The sequence below is a fragment of the Aspergillus glaucus genome, assembly GCF_001890805.1.
Source record: "Aspergillus glaucus CBS 516.65 unplaced genomic scaffold ASPGLscaffold_2, whole genome shotgun sequence".
NCBI lineage: Eukaryota > Fungi > Ascomycota > Eurotiomycetes > Eurotiales > Aspergillaceae > Aspergillus > Aspergillus glaucus.
The window spans coordinates 427082-449759 of NW_019170454.1; the positions used below are offsets into that span (position 1 = coordinate 427082).

General features: G+C 49.7%; 9 protein-coding genes across 9 annotated transcripts; 2 read left to right on the top strand and 7 right to left on the bottom strand.

Moving 5' to 3' along the window:
• Positions 1-52: 52 nt before the first annotated feature.
• ASPGLDRAFT_1499208 (uncharacterized protein) lies at positions 53-1138 on the bottom strand. The gene is made up of 2 exons (XM_022542085.1): positions 644-1138; positions 53-462 (listed from the first exon to the last, which is right to left on the bottom strand). The coding sequence occupies exons 1-2, from the start codon at positions 1017-1019 to the stop codon at positions 191-193; spliced, it is 648 nt and encodes a 215-aa protein (XP_022405051.1). The 5' UTR covers positions 1020-1138; the 3' UTR covers positions 53-190.
• Positions 1139-1984: 846 nt separating this feature from the next.
• ASPGLDRAFT_117551 (SDR family oxidoreductase) lies at positions 1985-3505 on the bottom strand (the record flags this gene model as incomplete). The annotated part of the gene is made up of 4 exons (XM_022539883.1): positions 1985-2303; positions 2367-2955; positions 3014-3111; positions 3198-3505. The coding sequence occupies 4 exons, from the start codon at positions 3503-3505 to the stop codon at positions 1985-1987; spliced, it is 1314 nt and encodes a 437-aa protein (XP_022405052.1).
• Positions 3506-3782: 277 nt separating this feature from the next.
• On the bottom strand, positions 3783-4562 carry ASPGLDRAFT_701221 (uncharacterized protein). Its single transcript, XM_022549447.1, has one exon. It carries the CDS (start codon positions 4451-4453, stop codon positions 4043-4045), a length of 411 nt encoding a protein of 136 aa, XP_022405053.1. The 5' UTR covers positions 4454-4562; the 3' UTR covers positions 3783-4042.
• Positions 4563-4627: 65 nt separating this feature from the next.
• Positions 4628-6952, bottom strand: ASPGLDRAFT_162676 (uncharacterized protein). Its single transcript, XM_022542521.1, has 5 exons — positions 6482-6952; positions 6342-6418; positions 6143-6294; positions 5462-6077; positions 4628-5353 (listed from the first exon to the last, which is right to left on the bottom strand). Exons 1-5 carry the CDS (start codon positions 6833-6835, stop codon positions 4792-4794), a joined length of 1761 nt encoding a protein of 586 aa, XP_022405054.1. The 5' UTR covers positions 6836-6952; the 3' UTR covers positions 4628-4791.
• A 1710-nt stretch (positions 6953-8662) lies between these two features.
• ASPGLDRAFT_63278 (uncharacterized protein) lies at positions 8663-10675 on the bottom strand (the record flags this gene model as incomplete). Its single annotated transcript, XM_022548635.1, has 2 exons — positions 8663-10399; positions 10541-10675. The coding sequence occupies 2 exons, from the start codon at positions 10673-10675 to the stop codon at positions 8663-8665; spliced, it is 1872 nt and encodes a 623-aa protein (XP_022405055.1).
• Positions 10676-10716: 41 nt separating this feature from the next.
• Positions 10717-12493, bottom strand: ASPGLDRAFT_701313 (wax synthase family protein). Its single transcript, XM_022549448.1, has 2 exons — positions 11543-12493; positions 10717-11494 (listed from the first exon to the last, which is right to left on the bottom strand). The coding sequence occupies exons 1-2, from the start codon at positions 12271-12273 to the stop codon at positions 10999-11001; spliced, it is 1227 nt and encodes a 408-aa protein (XP_022405056.1). The 5' UTR covers positions 12274-12493; the 3' UTR covers positions 10717-10998.
• On the bottom strand, positions 12425-14248 carry ASPGLDRAFT_41947 (Spg1/Tem1 GTP-binding protein). Its single transcript, XM_022545517.1, has 4 exons — positions 13335-14248; positions 12985-13277; positions 12863-12937; positions 12425-12812 (listed from the first exon to the last, which is right to left on the bottom strand). The coding sequence occupies exons 1-4, from the start codon at positions 13771-13773 to the stop codon at positions 12714-12716; spliced, it is 906 nt and encodes a 301-aa protein (XP_022405057.1). The 5' UTR covers positions 13774-14248; the 3' UTR covers positions 12425-12713.
• Positions 14249-14427: 179 nt separating this feature from the next.
• Positions 14428-16278, top strand: ASPGLDRAFT_41949 (ribosome biosynthesis protein RRB1). The gene is made up of 3 exons (XM_022545518.1): positions 14428-14715; positions 14792-16052; positions 16105-16278. The coding sequence occupies exons 1-3, from the start codon at positions 14517-14519 to the stop codon at positions 16127-16129; spliced, it is 1485 nt and encodes a 494-aa protein (XP_022405058.1). The 5' UTR covers positions 14428-14516; the 3' UTR covers positions 16130-16278.
• A 2209-nt stretch (positions 16279-18487) lies between these two features.
• amdX (putative C2H2 transcription factor (AmdX)) lies at positions 18488-22065 on the top strand (the record flags this gene model as incomplete). Its single annotated transcript, XM_022539822.1, has 2 exons — positions 18488-18569; positions 18629-22065. 2 exons carry the CDS (start codon positions 18488-18490, stop codon positions 22063-22065), a joined length of 3519 nt encoding a protein of 1172 aa, XP_022405059.1.
• Between the last annotated feature and the right edge of the window lie 613 nt (positions 22066-22678).

A 22678-nucleotide genomic window follows, 5' to 3' on the forward strand; every position in this document is an offset into this window, starting at 1 on the left:
GATAAGCTAGCATTGGGATATGGGTCTTTCGTAAAGCATATTTCTTTCAGTGAGCCAAACGTCAACACTGATGATTATAATATGATTTAAATCGACCCCTAGGTTTCAGCTATCTTTTTGACCCATTGGATCGACTCTGCCCATGTGGGGTGAGCCTCTAACTGGATGTAGAAGCGCTCTGAGAAAGCTTTTAACTACCAGATTCCCTGACAAAGCACTTGTCACGAATCAGATGTAACCCGACGCCGTGATGAAGAAATAATAGGTGAGCCACCAAATCCACTTTTTGGAGCAGGTGTATGAGCGAGCCACTAACATAAACTGGCCAGGCAATGATATTGATCCCAGGACCATCCAGGGGCTCCCGTCCAATACATTCATATAACATCTGGCAGGAGCTCTGGTACGTCTCTTGGTGGTCTCCACCACTTGTATTTATTACTTCGCGTAGTTTCGAAAGCGCTTCCAAGAGAGAACTTTTGGCTATTAGTACTTCCCCTCCAGACAACAGGTCAATGATTTATCTTGACATACCGATGCAAATTGAGAACCCTACCACTTGTCGGTCTTTGTGGGGATTAGCTATGACTTGCAGACCGCATCAAAGACAATACTGACGGATTAGGTGAGGAGTTAAGACTACCTTCTGTATTTCCATCAGCAGGATCCCGCTCAACTCGACCTCTAAACCCTTCGCCTTGGAAACGACTATTTGATTGCCTCAGCAAAGCACAACCTTCGACCAATTTGCGTTGACTGAGAATTTTGGACAGAGGATCCAAGATATGACTGTCCCTGGACACTCCTTGATATGCTGCTGCAAACAATAAGATGAAAATGGAGCATTGAAATGCTGCCTCACAGTCGTGCGGTCCGATATCAGTAAGTGATCTGTGGAAAGCGGAGGAGGCCTTGTTTTGGTATTTCAAAGCTGTCTGCAGCCACCAGTGACGGTCGTTCACTTCGAGAAAGGCTAGGTGTAAAGCTGAAAAGGATAAAACGCTGTCAAGAAGAAACATAGTGACAAGGCCATTCGTGGTATAACTCTCTGGCAATGGTGGATTCCTGGTTTGTCTTGGGCAAGTGTTTTATAAGTCACAGTTAAATAGTGAGATAGCAATCGCAATTCGAGAATTCTTGTTGGTCCACTGAGCTAGTCTGCAGCAAGAGACTCAGACTCGACACCACGTAGGCGGAGTCTTGCACGGCGGGAAATAGTTGGGTATATGCATTGTAGCTTTCATGTAAGGCAAAAGCCACATGTTGGGCTCTTCTCATCGCACTATGATGTTTTAGAAGCATGTACCTAAAACAACAGAGAGACCAGAAGAGCGTGCACGATTTCTGGTCACCTTCTATACCTGGCAGGTGAGGGGCAAGGTGAGCGGACTGACGTTGATGTGCCTGTTTTCACATGGTGTACACCCATTACGGGGCTTTCGATGAGTCTGACAGAGAGGCATCGCTAGGCACTCGGCTGGAGAGTGGATAGAAAATGAAAAATCTCCAGGCTGGGTCCTCTTACCGTCGGATGACCTGACTTAGGCAGATCTCAATTGTAAGATATCTCGGTTGTTGATTGTGTTACAGATAATGGCCAACACGCCCTTGCAACACGCCTACTTATCATGGGCCGTCGCTGACCTATTCTCTCTGGTGGCAGATCCCAGTGGACAGGATCGACAGCCAGATCGGGATGTGGAAGAATCGAATCCACTGCTCCATTGAGCTTGCAGAGCAGATCTTCAGATGCACGAGGATGCAGACCTCTATCTCGGCCTATTCCTGTCTACTTGAGGGCCAATACCATGCAGTAACTGTACTATTGTTTCCTATTTCGCTTTTTTGCTATATTGACATAACCAAGTGCGACACTCCGATAACAGCTAGTGAAATACAGAGAAATTTTCCTTTTCTTTTCCCCTCCTCCCTGCTACTCAAGAATATGTTAACAACTGGAAAGTCGATTAACTTGTACCCATGCCTAGTCGACCCATTCTTCTTGAGCAGTCGGCACGACAATTTTCATGCGAGCCATCTCATGCAGACTATTGAACACTGATTCATATGAATCGGCAAACCCGTTCCAACCCATTTTGCGGGCCTTCCTCATACTCAGCGACAATGGCCAGCCGCCAATTACTGCGGCATCTGTGTGGCCGAAAATGGTGTCTCGTTTCGCAAACGGATCTAAAGATAGGCCATGTTTTTGTTTCAACTCCTCCCAAGCCTGTTCAACTTCAGGGCTTTGGGACCACTCCGTGAGGGTAAAGGAATACCGAGTGGTTCCTCGCGGACCGTATCTGCCAGGGAAATCAGGTGAGTTGCAGGTTCATTGTTATTTCGGAAGGGGGCTTTGAACGTACCCTCTGGGTGGGACATCGTAGGTCCCATGGATGGCGTGGTATCGGGACTCATCGGTCTCCGGGCGAGTCCAATTGGTACCATACCACTGGGCGAGGTACTGCCACAGCCGACCGTACGTAAACGGACTGCCATCCTGCATGTTAAAGGCTTCGCTGCCAGTATTGGGGCTCAATGCAACCCATTCTTCCAGGTAGCTATTCAGCAACGCCGTGCTCTGGCAGTGCTCGCGATCCCATGCTGTGTAGTCCCCCGGAAACACCAGTGGTTTTTTGAGATGGGCCTGTACCGCTGCATAAATGGACAAGCCGATGATGTGGTTAAGGGCGGACTCTTGAGCAGCGCCAATTATAAACGATGGCCGCACTACATTCCATTGGACCGAGTGTCGTTGGCAGAACTCAATCAGCGCATCTTCCTGCGCGTAGTAAAAGTTCGACTCGTTGGTGACTCTACCATCTGTTTCGAAGGATGGATTAAAGGTTGGGCCGTAGTGAAAGCCATAGTGCTTGGCTCCTGTCTGCAGAAGAAATCTGCGTGGAAGGAGCCCCAAAATGCCCAGAGCAGAGAGAAAGCCGGAAAGAAGTTTTGCTGTATCTAGTTAGCATCCATTTATTTCAATTTGGGTAAGCTGAGAGGCTCCACCTACAATTCACTTTCGTTAACTCTTCGGCATTTGACCACTGCCCCTGCGGGCCACTCTTGTCTGAGCGTGGCTGCATGTATGAAAAGAAGAATACATAATCTCTGTCCTTGAATCAATGTTTGCTTTTCTACCCCGCCATGGATATGCATGTGGATGATGAAATGAGGCGCAGGATTGAGGGACGTACATGTGACGGATTGACCTTTTAAGCGTTGCAGCAAGCTCTTGGGGTTCGCTCAAGAAATCGCATGATATGTGTTCGATCCTGGAAGCCGTTTCTTCGCCCAGCGATTTGAGAGTGTATTCAGAGGGTGGTCGCCGAGAAAGACAATAGATCTTCTTCCATCGCCTTGGAGCCTCAGCCAGGACTCGAACCATCGCAGAACCTGTTATTCCATTGGCACCCGTCACGACTGCCGTGAGCCCTGTCAGGTCGGGTGACTCTGGATAGACCGGCAGCCCGTGCAGAGATCCGTTGGAATGGACTTTCAGCATGCTAGTATCGCAAGTCATGATGGCTTTACTGGGAAGTCTTCGACCGGAGCAAAACAAACGGACTTTAAATCTCGCAATGGATTACATTACATCTGATGCCTCATGGCGTAAAGTATATATATATATGTGTGTGTGTGTGTGTGTGTGTGTGTGTGTCTATTTTACGTCGAGGTTCGGGTCTTTCCACGCATCCTTGGAGTCTTGTGATGAAGATCGGATGAATATCGGATGAGTATCGGATGAGTATCGGACCAATCTAGTGAGCTCCGGAGAAGTTTTATCGTACGGCGATGGAACACTCTTAGTTAGTTCTAGTAAGCAGATTCAATAATACGTACATTCCCTACTGCGCGATACTGTCTCTACGGCTCACGGCTGTCATATGGGCCTCGTACGGTAATACGGAGAATTGGCACCGCTGCCCCGAAGCTTCCCCATTTCATCTTGGAGTCTCGGAAGCGGAAAAGCCCTGGTCCCAATGCGAGACATACGACGGGCAGATCGGAGCTGTCTGTCACCTAGCTGAACTACCATCTATCATCTAAATACAGGTAGCCCCCCGCGCGGGGGGCTGCTTGGGTTTTCATGGCTGTCAACCAGCAAATCGAGTGTATTGGTTTGAAAAGAACAGCAAGAACGCGAACAAGAAAGAAGAAAAAAAAGAAAAAAGAAAAAAGAAAAAAGGGGTACAATAAAGGGGAGATAGAGGGAAGAGAGAGGGAGGGGAACCGGAGGTAGGCCTGGACATCCCTGAATTTGGCAAGTTTGGAGGTCTAATGGCGTCGGCAGATGGCTGTATAGAAATGTGATTTTCCCAACCATTCGAAATTCTATGCATGTCTCGCTTGTGTTGGTTTGGGATGTTCGATTATTGGCAATTGGAATGCCGTATGATGTACAGGCAGCTCTGCTCCTTTGGATGTCAATTGATGCCCCTGCCATTAGCATCAAATACGAAATAAATGGGTTAATCGAGACATACCATGAACTATATTCCAATGATACCAAACTTTAAAAATCTATGAGACGGTTCACTGCCGAACAACATGGGATTTGTCGAAGTTGATATAAGAGATGTCAAGATATCAATGAAATCTTGTCTCTAGGAGCAGTGGATTGAGGGCCTAGATATGAGCTGTGCTATGGTGACTTTTGAGAGAATCTGGAATGGTGTTCGCTATTGATCTATTCATGGTCGATCTATTTGCTTCGGGCAGGGCAGATTTCCAACTGCTACTAAACTTTCAAATATGCCTGCGACATTCGTAGAGTGGAACAAGTTTTTCTCAGTCTGATGTTTTTCGTGCGGTAGGATAACCTTCCATCAGACTGATCTTCCTCCAATTATGTTCGAGCCTCGGTTGATATTCAACAGGTGGATGAGCAGTAGGGGATATAGCTGGACCGATATTATCTTTAATTCTTTGCCGTATGTTCTTGACCGTTTCCATATCTGCCGGGAGAACTGCTGCGTCATTTTCTGAGTCCTTGCCTTCTTGTGAGATCTCAAGAATTCTGTTCAATTTGGATTCGTATGTCTCTTCCTCGCCAGTCCGTACACCCTCTTTAGAAACATTAGATTGAAATTGCGATCGAAGAGTCTCCATAGAGCCAGTGTGGATTAAGCCAATAGGTCGAACAGGAACATCGTGGTCAATTTCATATGCACGACCAAAATGAATTCGTGCTGTATGAGGAAGGACAGTTGAGGGATGTTCCACCTTCATGCGTAGAGGTATGAGCGAAAGGCCTGTCTCCCCTTGTTCTGGTGGAGGAATTTCCTTGCTTGGATGTATGATGCCAAATAAATGTTGATCTGATTGATCCGCACACCCTCGGCCTGCGTACCTTTATTGGGAATTAGCAGAGTTATATTTCATAGCCTGGATAACATGACAGTCCTGGGGATGCTTGGTTGCAAAGACAGTCATCTCAACATTTAAATGTGACACGTACGTATGTATTCCCAGGCATAAACTTGATTTAGGACCTTCACGTACAACCACAAATCGCCGTATCAAAATCGGACCAGGGGCGCCACCGTAGTCTTCCTGAGTTGACTGATTAATGGTCTTCATTATCTTGTCATCTGTAGGTATAGGGTTATCCGAAGCAACATCATCCAGGGTGATCCATGATTCTGAAGAGAACGTCCTGTCTGGATGATTTTTCGCTGTACTGCAAATTTTGAGATAAATATTCCAATGCTCAACACGGAAATGAAGTGTTACCCATTCATCTTTAGTCATGAATGTTTCACCTTGTTTCTGCAAGCTATCATTGCACAAGAGACACCTGACATACCCTCTTCTATATCTATCTTCCTTGCAGTGTAAAGACAGATATGAAAGAGGAAGTTGGTGAATTTGGTTGAGCCTAATTCTCCTGTTCGCTTGGTAGGCTGCTTCAGCTCTTTCCTGAAGGATTTGAATTGGCTCAAGAGGCAGGTTGCTATGATCAACACTCTCGCTGTGATCGAGGAAAAATTCAGAGCCGATTTTAAGGGTGAAGATTTGACCTGGTCGAAAAAACAAATGTGGTTGGTTTTGTTGCCGGTAATGTAGATTAATATCTTCATTAGTGAGTACGTGTGGGAAAGAGAACCGTAGTTCTACACCATCGTTGTAGGCGGCGTACCTCTTGATTTCAGACTAGAGCCACCAAGTATACGAGCTTCGATTTTTACGTCGGAAAATGTAGAGTGAATCATGGCCTTTTTTCCAGGTATAACCACTTGATCGGAACAACCCAATGAGAAAGAAGCACTATATTTAGGCGTGTACGCCGTGCTATAGATGATTAATAACTTCAACTGAATAAAGTGAGTGGCACATACTTGTAATAACAAGCCAACTGAACCAGTATATTAACTGCAGAAAGCATTGTGGCAAGTGACTTTCTCAGTTTAGCTATCTTTATGGATCAACTTGAATCAGTACTACTAGCACAACATTAAAGGGAATTGAAGGGCATTACATGGACAGGCATTCGGAATGCCCACCTGCTTTTCATCCAAGCGTCTCTGGCAACATTACCCGAACCACTACTGCTTAGTGAGGCCCTGTATGGTTCAATATTATGAATGAAAGCTTCCATTGCCTCGGTTGCAGAATTGGTGATAAATAAGAGTGAGTTCAGAGTATCCTGAGCTAGCTCATTTGAGACCCTCAGGTCTTCAACTTGCAAAAGAACCTTATGAACCACATGGAGCTCTGCAATGAGGTCCTTGTAATCTTTTTCTGAGCCTGTTGCTGACGACAAAGATTGATAGAGTTTGTATGCTAATGATGCACTGGCTAGAAAGTCTCCAACAGAAAATCCAAACGACATGATGACCCAAAAACTAATGTTGGTAATGGAATGGTAAGTCTGAAGAATTATAGTGATGGTTATGTTTTGTTATTGAGAAGACGTGTGTTGAGAAAGTGTATGATAAGGCACTTTTCAGGATTATGTGGCTGTGCCTCCAAGATGACAGCGCACTCCTTGCCAGCCTTGCTGTCTGGCATTTGATTTGACCGTGATTAGGTGATGACACAAGAGTTGCGGTAACTAAGATAATCTGTAACGGGCTTGGAATAGTAGATACTAACGGATTGAATTCCTATCTTCTTTGTTTGCTTGCATGGCGGCGTTTGTCGATATCAGCCACTGAGGCGGCGTTGAGGCGTTGAGCCGTCACAGCGCCTGTCGCATAAGCGGTATGTTTAATCAGAGAGATGACCAGTGGGGTTATCTACCCTGCACGGCTTCTTCAACGAAATCTCTTGTATGATAGCTAATTAGCTAGTCATTAGCATTGTGGGCCTGGCCCCTAACATTAGAGTTGCATTCAGAGCGGGTTGGGGCAGGTTAAACCATAAATTTTTAGTCCAGAAAGCCACTTCATATACTAAACATAAACACATCATTCCTTATCCATTCATAATCATACACATATATATAGTTATTGAACACGGGGAAGCCCTGACGGTGATACTGGGTTGGAACCAGCGAGTCAATATAGTGAGAAGGGACGAAAAAGGAAGGGAAGGATTGGAAGGAAGAAAGAGAAGAGTGAAGACAAATGAATAAACACTGGACTGGACTGGACTGGACACTGAATAGTTACTGGACAACGATTACCTGGACATACTGGAGTGCATAGTTGATTGATTCATATGCATTTGGCATTGTATTAGATGAAAATCAATGCTTGTAATATGACTGTATTCTCTTTAATTGGAGGCTGTCGGTACACTAAATCCACACAATCTGATCCAACCCACACAAAACGGATTCTCCAAATTCGCTGTGGATTGGGCCCTCCAGAATCTGAATCCGCTGTGGGGTGAGGAAAACTGCCTTCACTCCAATCTGATGGGCGTGGGCTCAGAGCCTCAGAGGTGAAGACTGCATATGGGATCTGCACGTCTTCACAAAACTCCTTGATGAGATGTTGGGTCTTCCGTAGATTGTGGCGGGGAATCCACGGAAATAAGTGATGGATGGCCTGGAACTGCGCACAAGGCCCGACGAGGCGAACATTTCCTACATCCCAATAGCACAAGAATACTATATGGACAGTAGGCTACCAGACTTGACAATGAGTGCTTATCCATCTAAAAGCGTATGACTATGGTGTCCTATATGAGGGGATTCCGTCTTACAACTTGTTTGACCCCGAAACCGTGGTTCAACTCTGAGCGGTAATGTCACTTTACTCCCCCCATCCTTACGCATTTGAACAGGCTGCACGAGCCATCAAAGTGATTTGACAGAATTTAGTTCCTTTTCGCAGGGGCTCTCAGAAGCTTCTGATCTAAAGCAATTCACCACTCGACTTGGATTGGATGAAATAGTGCCTGTGTATACATACTAATATCCAACAGGCCTGGATGGGTAGGATCATTGGCGCAGTATATTTTGTGTTTTGATATATAAATATCCTCGCAGTGCTAAAAAATGTAAAACCATAGGGTCGGAGCGGGACATATGACGGACAGATTGGGAACTGCCTGGCACCTAGCTATACTCGCGCGGGAGGCTGCTTGGGTTTTTGACTTCAGCTCTTGGGAATTAAAAGCCTTCATATGTTCATTACTGCCATACGCAATATACCCAACAAACAGAAACATAAGGGTATTAGAATAAACCAACAATGCTAAACATATAAAATCACACCAAATCCCACTGACAAACATACGCCCACGCCATCCCAACTCTCCCATTCAAAGCCCTGAATTCCTCCGCCGTGACACCCCGCGCATCCGTCCGATCCCCAAAACTCGTCAACACAGCAATCTGCAACTTCTGCCCAGGCGCCCCTAACATCCGTGCATCGGGGATATCGACGTACCAGACGTCTCCGCCGCCACCAGGCGTTGAGCCGCGTACGTGGTTGAATGGAAGACGCTCTTCTTTGCGGCCGTCGATGCCGTGGGTTTGGAGGAGGAAGAGGCCTGGTAGTGCCTTGGAGTGGTGCTCGAAGGTCCAGTGTGGGCAGATGAGGTTAAATTGGACGCGGAGCGGGCCGGGGGTGTTGTTGATGGAGATCTGGTTGGTTGCTGGGTAGAAAGAGGAGGGGTCTAGGTTGTGTTTGTGGGCGTCTGTGAAGATGACGGGGTGTTTGGGGACGTGGAGGAGGTATTCTTCCCAGGAGATGGAGGGGCGGCCGTCGTCGCGGAAGAAGTGGTCGCGGTTGCTTGGGTAGTGGGATTGGCCGAATTCGTCGTTTGTTTTGGTAAAGTGTGACGGCGAGAAGACCTTGATGTAGGGTTGGCCGCCGCCGTTGACGGCGCCGGCGCCCCAGCAGGCATCAATGAGTTTCCAGTGTCCGTTGTCGATGCGGACGGCGTTCCAGGCGTGGCCTCCCGGGTTGTAGGGTGGGAGGGCAGAGCCTGGGGCTGGGTCAGCGTAGCCAGTTCCCTTGCCATGGCCGCCGACGACAATGACCTCGAGGCCAGCGTGGGTTGCGAGAGCTGCGAAGAGGCCGGCGTAGCCTTCGCAGACAGCTAGGCCCGTGGCCAGGGTGCTTTGTGGCGTGGACGGTTTCACGCAGTTGTTATAAAGTGCGTGGACATCGTACTCGACATTGTGATGCAGCCAAGTAAAGATTGCCCGGGCTTTATCCGTTGGCGATGGAAATGGTGCGGTCAGGGCATTCGCCAGCCAGGAAAGGTCCTGCGTTGGCAGTGATTGACGTGGAAATTGCGCCGCATGCTCGTCCGGAGCGGAGAAGTCACGGCATTTCAAGCAGGTCGTAGTCTGAGTCACTGGTGCTGAAGGTGAAGCATTTATACGAGGTTTCGACGCTTCGATCTTGGAGAGATCAGGACGAGAATCCCGTGGCACCGGTGGTGGAACCCCGTTTGGAGAAGGATGATCTTCACCATTACTCTTCTTCGACCCCCCGAATCCAAGCAGACGGGGATCAACCGGTCGAGGCGGAGGCGGAAGTCTTCTCGACGCAGGTCTAGCCTCTCTATTGCTATTCTGCTGTTGCGCCGCCGTCTCCTGTTCTCTCGTAGGTGTCCGTGGAGGAAGTCGAGGAGGCAGCGCGGGAGCTGGAGAACGACTACCATTACTCAAGGTACTGGCATTCGATGCTGGTCGGTGGGGTAATTGTGGTTTTTGACCCTCGTTTTCATTCGTAGTCCCGTTCGACTGAGACACTGGCCGCGGAGGTGGCGGCGGTGGCCTAGGACTCGTCCCCCGTCTTGTGGGCAAAGGGGGAGCCGTTCTCGCCGAAACGGCAGACAGAGATGACGCATTGGAGGTAACTGAATCTCGAGAAACTCCCCGTTGTAATGATGACGGTCTGCGCGGTAGACCAGGGGGCGCTGGGTCTTGAGGTTGAAGCTGTTGAGTGGACGGCCTCCGCGATGGCAATGGCGGGGGCGGAGGCTTTGCTTTCTTGACACCGTTCCCATTAACTCCATTCTGGCCATCCCCGTAATTATTCTCGATATTTAATTTCGGAGTTTGAGGGACCGGCTGATTGCCGATCGAGCGATCCGCGACGGAGCCGTTGACATTGCTCGGAGGATTATTGACCGTCTTGCTGTGCACTGGTGGTGGGCGCGAGGCTGGCTGTGGACGGGGACTAGGGGCCAGGGGTTCTGAAGGCTGGTTGAATTTGGCGAGTCGCTCTTTGAAGGAGAGGACGGGTGCTTCCTCTGTTTCTGTCATGGTAGAGTATAGAGAATTGAGGTGTTGATATCCCCCCTCGACGATCGCAGTTGACAGTGGAGTGGTGGTGGTAGAGAGCGAATGGACGTGGCGAGTCACAGAAATGACTGTTTAGAGCCAACAACAGAGGGCGAGAGAAGAATTCACACCAATAACAGAATAAGGAGAGAGAAATTAAGTGAAGAATAGTAGAGAAGAGGGAGAGATGGAGAGAGGAGGAAGAAATAAAGAGGAGAGCCTCGCAGGGCTGAGCGGCTCCACCTCCGCCCACGGATCTATATAGGAACCAAAGGGGCATATCCCGATACTATACAAATATGTATCTACAAACTCGATTTGAAAACCCTCTTCACCATAATACCACTCAGTCCAACCACAACACACGCCACCGGCACACCAACAGCACCGGTAAATGCTCCCAGGAACCACGCAGACTCGGCCCCCACACTAAACAAATACTTCCATTCCGGCGAATACCACGGCGCAACTAGACTGAAGCACAAGCCAACCCAGAGAAATCCAACGGCCTTGCACCATATCCCCTGCGGTCGCGGGAGAGCAAAGTAATCCCAGAGACCTTGGATGGTGATCTCGATCAAAACGCCCAGGCCGGATAATCCGAAGAAATGCATCGCCCCCGAAAAGGGAATGTTTGCTGACAGAGCACCGAGGAGGTGCATTAATCCAGATAGAGAAAAGACAATCGCGATGTTGAGATATCGTCCCAGCACGGACGAGCGAGGAAGACGTAGGACATGGCGAGTGATCGCATTACTAGTCGCCGTAAATGGCAGTCGCATGAATTGATGCCAACAAGCCCTACACAATTAGCTGTCATATCCAAATGACCATAAGATAGAGACTCACCCCCAAAGATTCCGCAAACTATACGCATCCCAGAAGCTCCCAAATAATGGCGGAAAATTCTCCGTCGGGACACCCATCCCAGCATAAGCAACCGACACAAGCCGGTACGATATATCAAATCCCAGCCGCCCGATCAGCGCAATCACCAACATCGACGCTCCCGACGTCGCCCACGGCCCCGGAGGCAGATCCACTGGTCCCAGCTCCCGAGGACTAGCCGGAAACGCTCTTTGGCTCGTCCACGCCCGGAACTGCGAGAAGAGCAGGTCTAGACAGAGACATTGCCAAAGCGTGATAACCGTTTGTCGTAGCATGAACGAGCCGCGCGCTGGCGGACAAGATTTGTAGTATGGCGGAAATGATGGTATCCCTCGTACTTGCCATGGCGTACTGACTGCCCGCGGGTCAATGGTCAACCGTGCAGCTGTGGCCATGTCTAAATAGCTGCTGCTAGGACCGTTAGGCGGGAATAGCGCAGCAGCTGTCCGCATGACCAGTGGTAAAGGCACACAGCCTTGTAGTATTCGATAGAGGACATTCTCATCGTAGTCCGCGCCAGAAAGGAGATTCTCAGAACTGTAGACCCAGAACATCCACGCTGTCAGAGCGCTCACGTTTACGAAGCGGAGCCATGATCGATTAGGCGTTGCTACCAGGAGAATCCAGGTGAAGAGTTGCTGGATCCCATTGACCACCAGGGCATCTTGCAGGGTCTGGTATGCAGTGGTCATATCCTAAAATATCAATTGAATCGTCTCAATAACAATAAGTTGAAACTGAAGTTCAGCTGAACATAAATATGCTGAGTCAGAAGACTTGGCATTTCGAGGTATAAATGGGTCCAGTGGAGGAACATCTATTCAGTTGTATTAGAGAAAGACCAGGGAAAGAATCAAAACCAAACTCCAATGTCCAGCACTCCGGTTCAGTATCTCCACGACCCGGAAGTAAACAATAATGAAAATTACAGTAGAAGGGAAAAAAGGAATAAGTGAAGACACGAAGAAATCCCAAACGCAGCCCAATGCTGAGAAAATAAAGAATAGCAGAAAAGAAGAGACAGCGAGAAATCTCCTAATGATAGGGTCTTCCGTAGCCATCCTTCAGTCGAGGAAGAGGATGAGCAATCATCAGCATCACACATCCTTATACACAAACTCCATCTCCTCGTTCAAAGGTTTTTGTACAGAAGCAGCGGCTCGCCCACATTCTCGATCTCGGGAATTGTACATTTTAGGTCGAATGCCTTGGACAGGACGATTTTGAAAATCTATTGGGTCAGTATATAGCCTTATAACACACTGTCGAGTGGCATCCTACCTTCTGCACGTTGATACTGTGACTGGTGCTGCTAAAGATTAAACTTGCCTTCATGGCCTTGGCAAATCGTTTGGCCTGAAAGGGTTAGCCGTGTACAGTGCCACTGATGCCAATTGTCTTACCTGAATAGAAATCTCCTCCTGGTCCTCGCGGGGAAAGTTGACAAAATGGTCATACTTTGTCCCGACCAGGAAAGGAATGGCTGTTTTGTTAAACCCACGGCCCTGCCGGTACCACTCCTTGATCGAATTCAATGTACTCTTCCGTGTCAGGTCGAACATGAACAGGATGGCTACAGCATCGTTGCACACGAGCGGAAGCATGTTGACGAATTCTCGCTGACCACCGAGATCCCAGATGGAGAAAGTAATCTCTGTGTTGCGAATTGAGATGGTCTTTTCCATAAAGTTGACACCTTGACACAGTACGAGTCAGCCTGTAACGCTCGTCCCAGGTAAGGAAGCCAACTCACCTAGAGTCTGAATATAATCCTCATCCCAGCTCCCCTCAACATATTTCACCATCAAACTCGTCTTCCCAATCTGAGCATCCCCGACCATTCCCACCTTAATCACCACACTATTCTTCGACGCGGCCTGAGACGACTGTTTCTGCAAATCCTGAGATTGTTGCGAATACCCATGTCGCTCCGCCCCACTCGACAACCCCGAACTCGGTCTCGACGACGACGGCGGGAGTTGTGGCTGATAGGTACTCAATGTGGGGGACTGGTTGAATCGGGATTGTTGATCGGCATCGTATAACGGGGTATAGGAGGAGGAATAATGGGCTCGCGAGTCGCTGCTGTAGCCGTTGTTGTGATTGTGAACCGTGGTCGCTGTGTCTTCTGGAACCTCGGCAGGCTGTTTCTGCGGCTCCGCGACGTTTGGTTCAAGGTACGGCGCATCCATCTTGAAACCAATAGGATAGGAATATGACTCTAACTCTGTGTATGCGGTTTGATGCGGACGTGAAACGATACCGTCAGTCCTTCCGATACAGGACGATACGGATGATGGACGTGCGATGGCGATGGCGATATGAGCGGCGCGGGGACGGAGAAGAGACGGCGCTTAACACACACCAGCGTCTGTCAGGAGAGAGCGACGTTAACTGGCAGACTGGTGGATCCGAATTCGGAGGTTATAGCAAAGTTTTAAATGAGTGTAAGGTCCTTTTTTTGTTTTTCAAGTCTCTCGTTGAACAACACAACTGGAACTCTTCGGAGGGGAAGCAATTCGAAGCCGCACGTTTGTTTAGGCTTGGCAGACCGGACGAATGACGTGAGGAACGAAGTGTGAGCAGTATGCAGTATAGAGATTGAACAATGTGTATACAGCAGGTATAGAATCTGTAAATGAACGATATAGTCTTGGTCTCTTAGTCTCTTATGCTGTATTCACTTTGTACTAGCCCCTCTCCTATTGTACTCCGTCGTGTTTACTATTCTCTGAAGAGGTCCAGCCGATCTGCGCTAGTCCGCGATAGGATTAGCGTCTCTCCCACTTGATTCCGCCCGACAGAAAAAAAAAAAAAAAAAAAAAAGTTCCTGACCACCATAAAGCCCTAATCAGCACGACGTGAGTCGTTAGGGGATTCTTTTTATTCTTTTCTTAATTCCTTAAGATTGATCGTCTTATCATAATATCGCACCATGTCCAAAAGAGCAGCTGACGCCGTTGAGGAACACCCCACCTCGCTCAAGGCTGGTGAGCGACCGGTTGCCGACGCCCCTCCGGACGAGATTGGAGAGTTCGAGGACGAATTCGAAGACGAGTTTGAGAGTGAAGATGAAATTCTGGAGGCAGGTGTAGATGGTCGACCGGATGCTGAGCGTGAAGAAGAAGAGAAGGGTAACTTTTGTCTATTCATTTTGTTTCGTCTTTAAAATTGTGCGCCTGGGCTAACGGTGGAATGAAAAATATGCAGATGGCATGGAAGTCGACCAAGAAGCCTTTATTCCCGGACGAACAAAACTGGGCCCCGATGAGATCCTCTCCCCCGATCCGTCTACATACGATATGCTACACTCGATGAGTACGCCGTGGCCATGCCTTTCGTTCGACATTGTCCGCGATTCGCTGGGCGACAACCGCAAGACCTACCCCGCGACTGTCTACGCCGTGACCGGTACGCAGGCTGACACTGGTCGTGCTAAGGATAATGAATTGATGGTTCTCAAGATGAGCTCGCTGAGCAAGATGGAGAAAGAGGGCGAGAATGATTCGGATAGCGAATCGGACGACGACGACATGGGCGAGCCGATTCTCGAGTCCAAGTCCATCCCGCTAGGTTCGACCGCAAACCGTATTCGCACGCACCAGACACCTTCTTCATCTCCCGACAAGCCTGCGCAGACTCTCACGGCGACAATGCTGGAGAACGCACAGGTGGTGATTCACGATGTCACGCCGCAATTGACCAGCTTCGATGTCCCGGGTACCATTCTTCCTCCGTCGGCTTCGAAGCCGCTGTCGACACTGCGCATGCACAAGTCCGAGGGTTATGCGCTGGACTGGTCGCCCTTGCAGCCGCTGGGCAAGCTCTTGACTGGTGACAATGACGGATTGATCTACGCGACGACACGGACCGAAGGCGGCGGATGGGTTACGGACACCCGGCCGTTTACCGCTCACACATCATCCGTCGAGGAGCTGCAGTGGTCCCCGAACGAGAAGAACGTCTTTGCATCTGCAAGCAGCGACGGCAGCGTCAAGGTGTGGGACGTGCGGTCGAAGTCGCGCAAGCCTGCAGTGGACGTGCAAGTATCGAACACAGACATCAACGTCATGAGCTGGTCGAACCAGACGTTCCACCTGCTCGCAACAGGTGCTGATGACGGACAGTGGGCGGTCTGGGACCTGCGCCAGTGGAAGCCTGGCACGGGATCGGGACCGGGAGGCCAGCTGCGGCCGTCGCCGGTGGCGTCGTTCGATTTCCACCGGGAGCCGATTACGAGTATCGAATGGCACCCGACAGACGACAGTGTGGTGGCAGTTGGATCGGCGGACAACACAGTGACGCTGTGGGATCTGGCTGTTGAATTGGATGACGAAGAGAGCCAGCGGACAGCAGCGCCAGACGTGCCGTCGCAGTTGCTGTTTGTGCACTATATGGACTCGGTTAAGGAGGTGCACTGGCAGGCACAGATGCCGGGAACGGTGATGGCGACAGGAAGCAGCGGATTTGGGTAAGTCACCTTTCTTTTCCACTTGTTGCATATGATAGCTAACAATCTGCAGTGTGTTCAAGACGATCAGTGTTTAGATGTATATACATGAGACGTGACATGATGAATCAATACCTTTCCGTACGCTCCGCGCCCTAGATTTTGTCTGTATGTATTCAGCATACAAGTAGTCCGTACAAGTTCTATGCACGATGCCGAGGGGCAGTGAAATACAGCAGCAGTAGTTCTGACCAATCAGAAGATGCGTCATTTATTGAGTCATTTCCGGTAATATTGTACTATGGCCAGGTACATCGATGTGTATGGCCAGTACAGTACAGGCGAGGTACTTGTGCATAGTTGCATTGTACAAACTGGTGGAGCAGGACGGAGTACGGAGTATGACATGCATATACTTGTGCATAGTAAAAAATAGTTTTATAGTTTATGCTGGGCAGGATGGTAATAAAGCAAACAATCATAGTCTCATTCAGGTATAATAATGCCATTTGCTATTCTGCAAGTACCAGTTTGTAACGGTATCGTCGAGATCGGCAACGGAATAATTCATGCCGTCTTCACTACAAGTACAGACTGTAGCCTTAATATACCGGCTATACAATGCAGGCTGATGCCATTGCGCATTCCGGACGCACCTCGGATATTTGACGGATGGATTGCGAACCACACTGATAGCACCAAGTACTGTCCAGGTACTCTGTAGCCCATACACAACGGAATGCCAAGGTCTTTCTTACTCCAAACATAGTACATTAACTCCGTACCCCTATTGAACAAAGTTGACGGCAGGGAAATCCCCCACACCCCACATCGCGAGGACGGAATATGCTCCGTGCAGATAAATCGGGTTAGTATCCCTATGGAATAAGGGAATTCTAACTGGTGCTCCGTACAGCCACACATCTCGGTTCCTTTGCCACAAAGCTACCACATCCTCTAAATTAGCCTTCTTGGTTCTATTACCCCGGGCTACCGTAAATAGTATAGTAGCAGAGTACAGTACAGGTCTCATTGGCCAGTTGATTGATCGTCAGTCACGAGGTCTGGGGTCGGCTCTATCTTGTTTGGGATTAGCGCCGGTAACTAGGCCTACCGAAGATGCGGATTAGTCAGAATGTTACATCATACTTCATGGGTACGGTACGGTACGGTTATTTTGTGTTTCAAGGATGACTGGTCACCGGTAATAGGATTCAACCCCTGTACTAGTACATAGAAGTACGAGTAGGCAAGTCCTTCCGTGTGATTGTTCTTATAGCAATAGAGTAGTGGTAGATATTGCAATTGAGATACTCTACTTATCTAATTCAATTCCATTATATTCCGTAAATACACAATGGCAATCATATCTCTGCTATCGGAGGCCATCCGACCGTTGGCCCAAAATAAAACACACTAAGCTAAAACAGGAAAGTAGAATACACAATACCGTCCGTGCGTCCTAAACCGGCCGGGTCTCGCCAATCCCGATTTCCGAATTACCGTATTACCAAACCATACCATACAGACCCACCCCCGCTGCCCTGTCACGGGCCATGAGGCCAATGCTTCTTAGTCCACTGGTATCATTAACCAATCAGACATGAGAGTCTAGCTAGTGCATACACTAGTCAACGCTAAACGGGTGATCCATACTCAGTACAGGAATGTAACGATCAGCTCACTCCAGACCATACACGGTACCGTATCAACCATTACCGCGTTTCTGTCGGCCGGAGGCGAAACACTACTCATCTCTTGATTCTCTGCTGTCTATCGCTATCTTCTTCTTTCTTTTCTTTCTTTTTTTCCATCTTTTCTTCTCGTCTCTATTCTTTCTTTTCTTTGCTTTTCTCTTGTAGCCACATATACTTGTACTGTGTGCTACGCTGTACAGAGAACAATTGAGCTCGGATATTCCCGGCTTATCAATCGGTTGCCCCATTCTCGCCGTGGGGAATCCACTATCACTAGCACTTGAGATACTACTAGAGTATCACTATCTTTCGCAGCACTACTCTCAACTCTTCCATTTCATTACTGCCACTGCTACTGTTAAAAGCAATCGGTCAATGGTGGCTAAGCGCTCTCGTGTCTCGCTTCTGTCTCAAAGTAAGTCCTGCCCGTTCCCTGGTTCCGCGAACTTTGAAGCTTTCCCCTGCTGATTACGACCACTTCCAAGCCATCCAGACACGTCTTCTTTCTCTATCTCAGTCTCTTTATTTGAATCCAATCTTTGAACATCAACTGTGTTCAATTTGCGCTGTTGAGATACGTTCTTTTACTCTCGTGGCGGTAACTGGTAAGTTCACAAGGCCTCCAGGCAGCATTCCAATCCTGAGACAATGGCTGACTTGATGTCATTTCGCCGGATAGTTTTGTCGTGATCAATGCCAACTTGCGCCATTTTTACCGTCCTTTGAGATATAATCGTTTTGAATTTTCCCAGCTACGCAATGCTACTGGACTCCATGGTCCAAGATCCAAACACTAGCCCCAAAATGGAGGATCTGGCGAGTATCAGTGAGGTGCCAGCTGGTACGCCATTTATTGCTTTACAATAATTCCCTACTCAGTTCTCTAACTGTCCATTGCAGCCATCTCTAGAGATACCACGAAAAAGACCGAATCCAACGCCCAGACCAATGCCAATATCCCTCCCCCCAAAACCGATAAGCCTCGTCCTCATGTCTGCACAACCTGCAGTCGGTCCTTTGCCCGGCTGGAACACTTGAAGCGCCATGAACGGTCGCATACCAAAGAGAAGCCCTTTGAATGTCCCGACTGTGCACGCTGCTTCGCTCGTCGTGATCTTCTGCTTCGCCACCAGCAGAAACTACACATGACCGCAACTCCATCCTCGCGGCCCCGGAACGGCCGCAGAGAGAGCACCGGTGCTGCTGGGGTTGCCACCGGTGCTACGTCTGGCGCCAATCGCGTGCGGAAGAACTCCATTGCAAGCAACCCCAGCAATGTCCGTCCCAGAGCCAATACGATCAGCCACATTGACCAGGCTGCTCTCGGGGTCGTTGGCACCACCGCCCCCTCCCCTGTAGCACCACACCATCCGGGTCATGCTTATCACCCGAGTCTTAGCTCAACCTCTCTGGGTTCCCCATTGGATTATCGCCCGTTTGGCACGGGCCAGCCCCACCCTCCTCCCCATATCAATGGACTAACCAAACTGGAAACGTCGGGGCTGCCAATGGACTTTTCCGGTGGGCTGCGGACTGCCCCCGTCTACGGTAGCTTTGACGCGAACTTCAGCGACATGCTGATGGGTCATGGAAGCACAATCAACCCAGCGCAGCTGCACTTTGGCGGCTCGCCACAGGGCTTCGACGAGTCTCCTTCCCCTTTCACACAGGCCGCGCACCACATGCAACAGCCTACCGATCCCATGATGGACGATGAGTTCAGTTTTGATTGGATGATGAACGGCGTCGATCCATCGCTACCCATGGGCAACAATGGCGCCGATTCTGCGGTTGACGAGTCCTCTCCATCGGCCATGAGCACGGGGAGCCAGAGCGGAATCAGTGAAGCCATGATGGACGGCCCGCACCGCCTATCTCTCTCGTCCTCCGCCTGGCACAACCCCTTCCCGCACGCCTCTGCGCCCGCCGCGAATCCGTTTGCGTTTGAATATCCCGCCTTGAATGATCTCGGGATCCCGCCTGAGACCGTCTCCCCCAAGTCCCTGATGGCGCAGAATAATCCATTTGCTGAGACGTATGCCACCCCTCCGTCCATGACCTCGGTGGGTCAGCCTATGCTGGGAGGACATTCGCAGAGTATGTTTCCATCCTCTATGGCAACAAGCGGAGAATCTCCTAATCCTTTCCACCTTCCTTTCGCGAATAGTGCCCTACGAAGCAACCGTTCCTCAACCTCCACCGATACCTTTACAGACTCCACTCGACAGGCTTTATTAGCCAGCATGGCCCGACCGTCCGCTCTCCATCATCGCAAGTACTCCCAGCCGATCCTCCCGAGCCACGATCTGTCGTCCCGATCCATGCCCGGCTTCAACAGCACCGGACAATTACCCAGCACCCCTGACATGCAACGTTATATCTCGTCCTACATCACTTATTTCCACCCCCACGCCCCGTTCCTGCACATCCCAACTCTGAACTTCCAGGCTCCTGAATATACCAACAGCTTGCGCACGCCGAATGGCCATCTGAATCTCAGCTCTACCGGTGTGGCCGGTGGTGGCGGTTGTCTGATCCTTTCCATGGCCGCTATTGGTGCTCTGTACGAGTTTGACATCGCCGCCTCCAAGGATCTTTTTGAAGCCGCCAAGAAGATGATCCAGCTCTATCTCGAAGAGCGCCGCAAAGCAGACATGTCTGCTGCCTTGAACCGCTCTCAGCCTGCCAGGGAGAACTCCGTGCACAATACTCCTCTCTGGTTGGTGCAGGCCATGCTGCTCAATGTCTGGTACGGCCACACTTGTGGCGACAAGACGTCTGCGGATATCGCCAGCACTCATTGCGCCGCGTTGGTCAGCCTTGCTCGAGCGGCGGAGCTGACCCACCACCTAGAACCTCAACAGCTGCCACAGGACCACTTGACATCAGGTCGGAATGGAGAGGCAGAGGGCTCTGGGGCATCATCTGGCCCACCCAAGGAGCGTAAAGAATGGCTGGATTGGAAGATCGTCGAGGAACGCAAGCGGACTCTCTATACCATCTTTGTGCTTTCCAGTTTCGTCGTCTCCGCCTACAACCATGCGCCTGCACTCACAAACTCTGAGATTCAGCTCAGCCTCCCATGCGAGGAGGACGTGTGGTCGGCGGAGTCCCCGCAAGCATGGAAGCGGCTAGGCGGATCCCAGGCAGCGAAGAAGCATTTGCCTTTCTCGACTGCGCTGACTTCGCTTCTGACGGCCAGCCAGCGGGAACAATCTGGATCCCATGCCAATTCCCTGACAGATGATGCGAAACCTAGCACATTTGGCTGCCTCGTGTTGATCTATGCCCTACACAACTACATCTGGGAAACTCGCCAGCGTCATCTCGGTCGGCAGTGGACGACCCGAGAGACCGATGCCATGCAAGCTCATATTGAGCCTGCTTTACGCGCTTGGCAATCTGCCTGGGCCGGCAATCCGATCCACAGCTTGGAACGACCCAATCCGTATGGGGCTGGTCCTCTTTCTGCGGACAGTATTCCTCTGTTGGATCTGGCCTATGTCCGGTTGTTTGTCAATCTGGGACGGTGCAAGGAGGCTTTCTGGCACCGTGATTGGAACGCCATTTCCGACGAGCTGGCTCGCGGGACGGCAATTTTCAACCATGTGGATGAGATTACCCCAGATGTGCTTGATCCTTCGATTACCAGTAGCGAAGGTTCGGGTTCGATGCATCCGCGGCGTGACTCCGTGGCGGATCTTGGGGTAGGGGATCTTTCAATTTCCACTACTCCTACGCAGGAGACACCCATGCAAACTTTGGCGGGTGTATATCGTCCGGGTCAGTCCAAGCGCGAGAAACTTCTCCGCAAGGCTGCATTCTACGCGGCTGATTCGATCTCCATGTCCAACCGCTTGGGTAACACGTATGCTGAGTTTACCTCGCGGGATCTACCAATTCAATGTGCGATGTGTCTTTTCGACTGCTCCCAAGTTCTGGCTGAGTGGGTAACCACGGTTCAAGAGCGTGTTGGGCCATATATGGGTGTTTTGGGACGGGATGAGGTGGACACAACTCAAGTGCCTGGTATACTGCTTCTGGAAGACGAGGATTGCAAATTGATCGACAAGGTCAAGGAAATTCTGTCCACCGTGGAGGCTAAGATGCAGATCAACATCCAGAACTGCACAACAGTGTCTGCATTGACTGCGTTACAGCGTCTTCCAAGTGTCGTGGAAGGAGGCTACGGCTCCAAGGTCTTGATTGCGGCTTCCAGCCTCTTGGACAGGGCTGGTGTCTGGCCTGTGACGAAACTGATGGCTCGTTCGCTCGAGGCACAAGCCTTGCGATTGAAGGAGCGTGCGGAAACGTCCTCCGTGATGGGAAGCAGCTAACGACGGTTGCACATGCCTTATATGATTTGTCGACAAGTGCCTTATAACGATACCCTAGACAAGATACCCGACAATATAGGAAAACCGCTCAATTGATTATTCATTATGCTATTGGAGTTGATGGCCGCATTCAATTACGTTTCCCGCTAATATATTATCTTTGGAGTCTACATCAAGGTTTATGTTTTTCTATCCTGTTTCACTCAATATCTGGGTATATGCAATTTATGATTTCACGTCCTTCCACCCTGCCTTCTGCGGCTTGCAATGAAGATGTCATGCCAATGATCTTGCCTTGCGTATGGTGTCCACGGTCAACGAGAACGACTTATGACTGAAGTGACGAATGGCATTTGCCGTGTTCTAATGTGTTTGATTTCTACGGGCCTTTCAACTTTGCCTTTTGAATCTGTTGCCATTTACCTTTCTACGTGAATGTCTGATTTACCCCTTCTCTCTTATTTTTGCATGCTGTTTTGTGGGGATTATTTGCGCCGAGGACAAGGATACGATACCCCTGATTGGCTTTGAAGGGAGGGCAGGGCATACAGCATGGACTGGAGCGTGTCTGCTGTTTGGACTAGAACAAATATCTGGGTTTTCATGTGCATAT